At 55.8% G+C, this 7,556-nt stretch overlaps 1 protein-coding gene across 1 annotated transcript; it reads left to right on the top strand.

The window, feature by feature from the left end:
• The first annotated feature begins 1,591 nt into the window (after positions 1 to 1,591).
• ITGB1BP2 (integrin subunit beta 1 binding protein 2) lies at positions 1,592 to 7,518 on the top strand. Its single transcript, XM_003205604.4, has 11 exons — positions 1,592 to 1,880; positions 2,080 to 2,129; positions 2,215 to 2,271; positions 2,659 to 2,804; positions 2,951 to 3,063; positions 3,177 to 3,235; positions 3,968 to 4,038; positions 4,156 to 4,258; positions 5,541 to 5,660; positions 6,002 to 6,064; positions 7,168 to 7,518. Exons 1-11 carry the CDS (start codon positions 1,817 to 1,819, stop codon positions 7,462 to 7,464), a joined length of 1,143 nt encoding a protein of 380 aa, XP_003205652.2. The 5' UTR covers positions 1,592 to 1,816; the 3' UTR covers positions 7,465 to 7,518.
• Positions 7,519 to 7,556: the final 38 nt, after the last annotated feature.

Here is a 7,556-nt window from a genome sequence, read left to right as displayed (position 1 = left end):
AAGGATTTTGAAAACAATTTGCTCAATTTCTCTATCTCCTTTTTGTTCTCTGCTCTACCAAATTAATTGCACATAAGCTAAAGGGGCTTTATTTGTAATCCCCAGCTGGCCGTTCCTTGCACACTGCTCCCAAGGCACAGTGCACGGCCAGTCCAGGGACTTGTGCTGTGCTTGGAGCTGTGCTCCAGGTCAGGATGGGCTGCAGCACCACGGGGCCACGACTGCTGACATCCCCAGCTCAGAGCTGGAGGAGCCATGAGGGCTGTGCATTTTGCCATTATCTGTACTCATCTCCTTCCTGCCCTCATCTGTAAAGCACACCAACGGCACCAGCTCTGCTATGGACCCCTAAGGCCCATCCTTGTTTAGCAATGGGTGTCTTTAGCCTGTCCCCACACTGCAACCTTTGGTCTCATCCTTGCTGGGCCTGGAGCTGCAGACACAGCAGCTCATTGGTGTCTCTGTGCACGTGTGGTTTCCGGCAGCCTCGCTCCCACATTGACCCACAGCTGTGCAGTGAGGATGGAGCAGTGCTGTGGTTTGCTCCTGGCTTCCTGCAGGCGCGCAGGGACAGCCCAGCTGCTGCTCTGCTGTGGTGCTGGGAGCTCTGCTTGCCCACCGCCAGGCTCTCCGCAGTGCTCAGCCCCAGCATCGCCTCAGCGTTTCCTCCACGAAGTAACCTGAGCTGCAAATCTTTGCTGGCACGGGATGGCAACAGCTGCGGCCACGCTGACGGCTCACAGAAAGGACAAGGAGATCTGAAACCCTATAGCGGCACACAGCCCCCTGGCTGGGCATTCCCTGTCACAGGGCTCTGCCTGGCTTCCTAGGAACGAAGTGAGTCCTTTGGCTCTTCTGTGTGCCCCTCAGGTCCCTGTGCCTCAGAGCACTGTGTTACTCAGAGGGTGGGTATGCTGCACTGCTCATAGGGCACGCTTTGGGGCTGTGCCAAGGGCTTCTTTCAGAGCCAGTTCCACAGCAGAAGTGCTGGGTGGCTGCTGTGCGCTCCAGAGCACCCAGGAAATGCCTGTCTCTACAAACAGGAACAACAAAAACACACTTTTCTTTCAGACGTTTGTAGGAACGAAGTAAAATCTTTCAGCTCAAGAGGACTTCCTGTCCATAAGAGGAAATCCCAGGTCCCAGGATGGGAGCAAGGAGCCTGAGCAAACCTCCCCTGGGTATGGGGAGCATTTTGCACGTGTCTGATGATGGTGCAAGCAGAGATAGCAGATAGATTCCAGCCCTGGGTTGCACAAGGCCCTGCACTGAGGATGTTTGGGCTGTATGCATTGCGTCCAGCAGATGATTATGCAGAGACCAGTATGGGTTTCACCCTAGAAAGTCTCTCCCTTTGCAGGAAACTTTCAGCTGCATCTCTGAACGATAAATGAACGGAGAGCCACTCCTGCAACTGCTCAGGAGTTGCAACCATAAGCAGCTGAGCAGCAGCAGCGTGGTGCTGTAGATGCCCCGTGCAAGATGCAGGTGGGATGTGGGCATTGGCAGAACTCAGCCCACCCATGTGGAGCCCCACAGCTCACATCCCCTCTGCAGGGCGCCTGCGTGTCCTGGAGCACGGGGGAAGGACACGAATGCCTCTGCAGATAACAGCAGTGCCCCGTCAGCTGCCGTGTCCATCTTTGGGCGGCTCTCCGGTTACTGACCACCTCCTCCAGCTGCCTCCAAAGATAGGCAAAGCGACCTCCCAGCCCCTGTGCTGGAAACTACGGGGAAACAGAGGGGAAACCGTGGACGGGGATGAGATTGATGGGATTTTTGTTGGAGTGAAAGGCGCTGCGTGCCTGCCTGAGCCATGGCGCTGCTGTGCTACAACAAGGGCTGTGGGCAGAGGTTTGATCCTGAGCACAACTCCGAGGGTAAGTACGTTCCTCTGCCTCACACCGAGGTGTGCTGGAGTGCCTGATGTGTTCCTGCTCTGCAGCCTCAGCTGCTGCTGTGTGCCGGCCTCGTGCCTGCCAGGGGACAGGAGGCAGCTCAGGAGCTGTCGGACAGCACAGGCAGCTCGCAGGCAGGACTGCCCATCACAAAAGGCTCTGCGTGTTTTCCTCTCTTCAGATTCCTGCCTGTATCACCCGGGTGTCCCCATCTTCCACGATGCCCTGAAGGTGAGCAGGACTGCAGCTGCAGGTTGGGACTTTGTGTCCAGTGGGATCATCCACCCCAACTGTTTTATCTTCTCCCGGTGCCCAGGGCTGGTCTTGCTGCAAGAAGCGCACAACAGACTTCTCTGAGTTCCTCTCCATTAAGGTGAGTGGCTCACACTGGATGGCTCCTGGACTGGGTTTTCTTGTCTGCTCCTGGGTGCTGCCTCCTGGAGAGCGGTGTCACAGCAGCTGGGACCTCCCCTCCATGCAGCACTTCCCCACGTGCCAGCACAGCTGTGCTGGGGGCAAGAGGAGGCCCAAGGAAGGGCAGGAGGCTCCTGCTGCCACTTGGCTGCAGTGTGACAGAGCTGAGGCCTTCCTGTTGTGGCCCTGCTGAAACTGCACATGGGATTGTCACCCAGGAATCCCTGCAGACACCCCTGCCCTCGTGTAGGGTCTCTGCAAGACACAGAGACACCAGGTCAGAGATAGGACTTGGGAGCAGGTTAGAAAGGGGAAAGCAGACATCAGGCTTGTCTCTGCTGCTCAGGGATGCACAAAGGGGTTTCACAGCAAGGAGAAGCCTCCTGAGCCTTCCCAGGAAGAGACCTCAGACAAGCCAAAGGCCAAGCCAATGGCAGAGATCATCGTCCAAGGACCAAAATCAGCTGAGAAGATGCAGCGGGAAAGACCAAGGTGAGGGAGGCTCAGCAGACAGTACAGCCAGGCCATACCACTGCTTGTGCATGTGCCTTGCCCTGCCTGCTTCCTTGGGAAAGGCAGCAACACTTACATGGGAAAAAACAAACACCCACTCGTCCTCTGTTGCTGTTGTTTTCCAGCTCTGATGAGCCACGACAACTGCTGCCAATCAAAGTATCTAGATCTCTCGAGCAAGCACTGGAGAAACTGAGCCTGTCTCCCAACAACAAGGAGCCCAGGGGCGACTGTGCAGGTAGCAATGAGCTGACGGCCATCAGCAGGTCTTTCCTGCCAAGCCTGGAGCGGGGCTGCAGGGAGGACTCGGGGCATGCTGTGTCCCTGAGCAAAGCTGTGCTGTCCTTGTAGGGGAGGCAGCTGCCCAGGTTAGAGCTGGCACCACCTGCAAGAACTCAGCCTGCAAGGCGGTGAGTATCCAGCATCACTGTGCTGTGCTGTGCTGCTCCCCTTCCCTGTGTGCAGGGCAGGTTGCTGGGCAGGGGGAGGTAGCTGCCCCTGCTGACTTCAGGCCACGTTCCTCCAAGAGGCATCTGAATTCCCAGATTAGTGGTACACTCGTGTTCCACTTCTGCTAATTGCTTGCAATGTGTACAGCACGTATTCAGGACCTTTGTTCTGAAAATGGGGATGGAATAATTGCTGCCTGCTTTTAATTCCTGAAGCATAGCCCATGTTCTGTCTTGCCCTAAAGCCACCCCATGTGGGATGGTCTGACAGCATCAAAGCTTGTGCTACAGGGAGGCCAGCATGCTTGGAAAGAAGCAGAGAGGGAAGCAAGCAATGGACATGGGACTGACACACTCTGGGAAGGAGAAGGGGCAGGACAGATGAGCATCCCTCTCATCCTTAGGGATGATGAGAGCATTCTTCTGCAGTGGCCAAAGCACCCAGCTGCTGGGCAGCCCTGTTCTGTGTGGGGAGGTGGCATGATGGGGGTGTTGCAGTGGGGATGTGACCCAGCAGAAGCTGGATGCTGTTGGCATGGAGCAGGGATTGGCACCAGCCATGGTCCTCTCAGATGCCACACTCTGGTGAAGGGGTGACAGTGGGCACCACCACAGGAATGGGCAGAAGCCCAGCTGTACTGCCGTGCTGTGCTGGAAGCACAGCCAAGGACTGCCTCTGCTTTTTGCCCACAGATCTACCAGGGCCCAGAGAGCAACACAGAGGTTTGTACTTTCCACCCTGGTGTTCCCGTCTTCCACGAGGGGTAAGAAACCGTCCTTTAATGGGGAGCAAGCTCACCTTGCCACAGGCTGGGAGTGGCCTGCGCAGTCCTGTCCCTGTGGGCTCTGGCTCCCCGCTCAGCCAGCCATGCTCCCCCCAGGATGAAGTACTGGAGCTGCTGTGGGATCAGAACGACGGACTTCAGTGCCTTCCTGGAGCAGCCGGGCTGCAGCACGGGGCGGCACTGCTGGATGGGAAAGGCGGTAAGGGATGGGAAAGCAGTAGGGGAGCTCTTGGGCAGGTGGCTGCCGGGGGGAGAGCCCTTAATTGGCACTTCAGGTGTGATCTTTCCCCTGTTCTGCATTAACATCTAATTCTCTTAATTATCATAATTGCCCACGGATGACTGGATCAGGGTTTGAATGCGTAATCTTCTCTCATCTGTTGTTTAAAACACTGCCTCTTCATTCGCACAACCTGTCAGCTCTCATGCCCACGGCACGCGTACAATAGGAAGCTGGAGGAGGGCTGCCTCTGCCCTTGCTTCAGTGCAGCCTACAGTGCTGCTGCACAGGAACAGGCAGCCGAGCACAGGAAAAGCCCTGCAAAAATCCCCCAAAAGTTTTGGCGGATGTCTGCAAACGGCTGCAGTTGTTTATTGTGAAGCCTTCTCTCTGCAGCTGCTTCACAGGAGGGACCTCATCCACAGAGCGATTTGGTGTTGTGGCAGGGCGATGGGGGGAAGGTGCCAATTCACAGCTGTGTGTGTGAGAGAGAGCTTGCCTTGGCTGGCATCAGGCTGGAGCTGGGAAAATTGCAACAAAACAGTCAAGGATATCTCTGAAAGCGCACCATGTTCTTCCGAGCCCCTCTCAGAGCTCAGGATGTTCTCTATCCTGGGCAGAAAACATGCTGGAGATGCAAGGGAGGCTGCTTTAACAGGGAGTCATTTGTTGTCCCAGCACAGTGAATTAATTGTGATGTTGTAGTGCAAATGTTTTGTGCAAATTGTTACCTGAGTGAGGGGCTGGGATTCCTCCCCGCTGTTACTTTGGTTGCCGTGGTGCTGGCTGCAGCAGGCTCTGTCTCCTGGTGATGCTCAGAAATGCCTGGTGGGGCAAAAACTCCTCTGGGAGAAAGCTGAGCCGTTGGGCCACAAACTCAGTGTGTTGGCATCATCTACATCCAATGATGGTCCCCCTGTTGCCCTCCAGACCAAACTTCCTGGATGTGCACAGTGCCTGCTCCTGATGTGAGCTTGGGCACTGCAGAGGACTCTAGAACAAGAGGATGTCTCTGGTCTTTACACTTCTGGAGCAACCCCAAGCATATCGCAGATGCTCCATGTTCATAGTGCAGTCTGGCAGAGGCTGCCCACCCTCACATGAACCACCTTCCCGTTGAAAACATGCACCAGATGCATGGTTTGCTTGTGCTCTGACACCGCCCTCAGCCAGCACTCTGCAAAAGAGTCATTGACAGAGCATCCTTCAGCACAAACATCCCTTCTGCTGTCTATGCACCATCAGCTTCTCTCCCTGGCAGGACAAGAAGGCGGTGTCATGCAGGCAGGACTGGCACCAAACCAGCAGCCAAGTGGTGGTGACAATCTACGGCAAGAACCCTCTGCCCACTCTCAGCAGTGTGAAGGCCAACCGCACTGTGGTGAGTGGGGCTGAGAGAGCTGGTTGGGACACACAGCGTGCCCTGCCTTTCATGGCACTCATCTTGATGAGCCAAGAGCTGGGTGGGTTGCTGGCTCTCTTCAATCCCTGTTTGGTCGACAGCTGGGGTCGGTGCTCCCAACACTCCTTGGCTTGGTGGCAGGGGTGGACCCACACCATAGGGATGGGGGTGAAAATCAGCTGTTGAAGGGATCAGCAGACTGTTAGACTGCAGCTGGGATGTGGGAAGCATTATGGTGCTGGAAGGCAGCTGCACTGTCTGGGGAACAGCTCTGGAAGTGCTATGCTGCCCACTAAGATGATTTTTTGTTGATCTTTCAGCTTGAAGTTCACGTCATCTTCGAAGGGAATAAGATTTTCCAGGCAGAACTTGATCTCTGGGGGGTAAGATCCTGTTTATTTTGATTTCCCTGTTCAGAAATCTGCAGTCTGTGCTGCTGGAGAAGATTTGCAGCCCCAAACACAGACTCTCAGTAAAGAAAATTATTCCCTGTGTCGTCTCAGACTTGTGAAAAAGCACCAAAATGGTTGCTGCTACAATTTCTTCACAGTCCTTCCTGTGCATGCAGCATGAGGAAGACTTTAATTGCATTATCATGCAGAAACGCTGCGACCCGTGGGACTCTGCTGTTTGCCGAGCACAGGCTGGTATATCTGTGGAACAAACAGCCATTTCACAGTCCCTCCCTTGGTGTTATTTGCTGCCAGCTCCTGAAGCCCTGCAGAGAACACAGATCCATCGCTGCTGTTGCAGCAGAGAGGATTCGTTTATCTCCAGAGCTGCAGTTTTCTATAGCAGCAAAGGCTGATGGGGAAATTATGCTTTTCTCTATTGATCCTATACGGGTAGCAATCCCCATGAGCCATGTCAGGGCTGTGCCTGGCTGTTCTGCACTACCTGAAGCACCTTTTCAACATTGTCTCAGAGCTGGCTCATTGCTGGGACTGCCTGGGAGCCAGAATGCCCAGGTATGGGCATTTGTAGCCAGCTCTGCTAGGGGCTGTGAGCAGAGCTTTGCTGGTGTTTGCACCACTCGATCCTTGACTGAGAGCAGGGCTGAGTGTTGCCGCTGGCTCTGCAGGCATTCTGGATTTGCTTCTCCTCGAATCTGGCTCAGTCCCTGTGTTTTCTGAAGCCACGCAAAGGGCAAGCTTCACTTTCCAATTCCTCAGCCTCTTCCTGGCTGCAGAGGAGCAGCGAGGCTCAGCAGTTTGCATGTACCCTTCTTGCTTTTATTCCTCGCTGCCCGTTGTTGCAGCGGGTTGTCCTGCTGGCTGCAGAGCTGCCAGTGTCTCACAGGAGAGGGCTGTGAGGGAGCCTGGCACCCACACAGTTGAGATGTGGCACGGCGAGGCTCAGCCAGACGCTGGCTCTGCTCCTGCTCTGCCTGCTCTCCTCTTTACTGCCGTTGCAAGGCTCTCGTCGTGAAGGGAGGACGGCAGAGCGCTGCCAGCTCTCATCTCCCCACACTCTGCCCTCTCTCCAGGTCATCGAAACAGAGAAGAGCTTTGTGAGCATGGTCCCCTCCAAGGTGGAGATCACGCTCTGTAAGGCCGGCCCCGGGGCCTGGGCCAGGCTGGAACATCCCCAGAGCAAGGCCTGCGCTCGGGACGAGCCGGAAAAGGCGGCAGCGAGCGCGGAGGAGCCCGAGGAGGACTCGGATGACAGCCTGAGCTGGTCAGAGGAGGAGGACGAAGAGATGGAAGCAGCCAACAGCGCGGCGCTGCAGAGGGGCTTTGGCGAGAGCTCTGCAGGAGCAGACGGAGCCCTGAGCAGCCCGTAGCGGCCACAAGGGACGAGTAATAAAAGCACAAAGCGGAGCTACGCGGCGATATCACTGAGATTGAGGACTGTTTCCCCCCGCCCTCCCCCCCC

Source organism: Meleagris gallopavo, chromosome 9 (genome assembly GCF_000146605.3).
Source record: "Meleagris gallopavo isolate NT-WF06-2002-E0010 breed Aviagen turkey brand Nicholas breeding stock chromosome 9, Turkey_5.1, whole genome shotgun sequence".
NCBI classification, from domain to species: Eukaryota; Metazoa; Chordata; class Aves; order Galliformes; family Phasianidae; genus Meleagris; species Meleagris gallopavo.
The sequence above is the reverse complement of the archived record's forward strand: the minus strand, read 5'-3'. Positions and strand labels throughout refer to the sequence as shown.

Coding starts and splice junctions, on each gene's coding strand:
- ITGB1BP2 (XM_003205604.4), top strand. CDS start 1,817: ATGGCGCTGCTGTGCTACAACAAGGGCTGTGGGCAGAGGTTTGATCCT. Junction 1,881..2,079: donor TCCTGAGCACAACTCCGAGG/GTAAGTACGTTC, acceptor TCCTCTCTTCAG/ATTCCTGCCTGTATCACCCG. Junction 5,661..6,001: donor TGAAGGCCAACCGCACTGTG/GTGAGTGGGGCT, acceptor TTGATCTTTCAG/CTTGAAGTTCACGTCATCTT.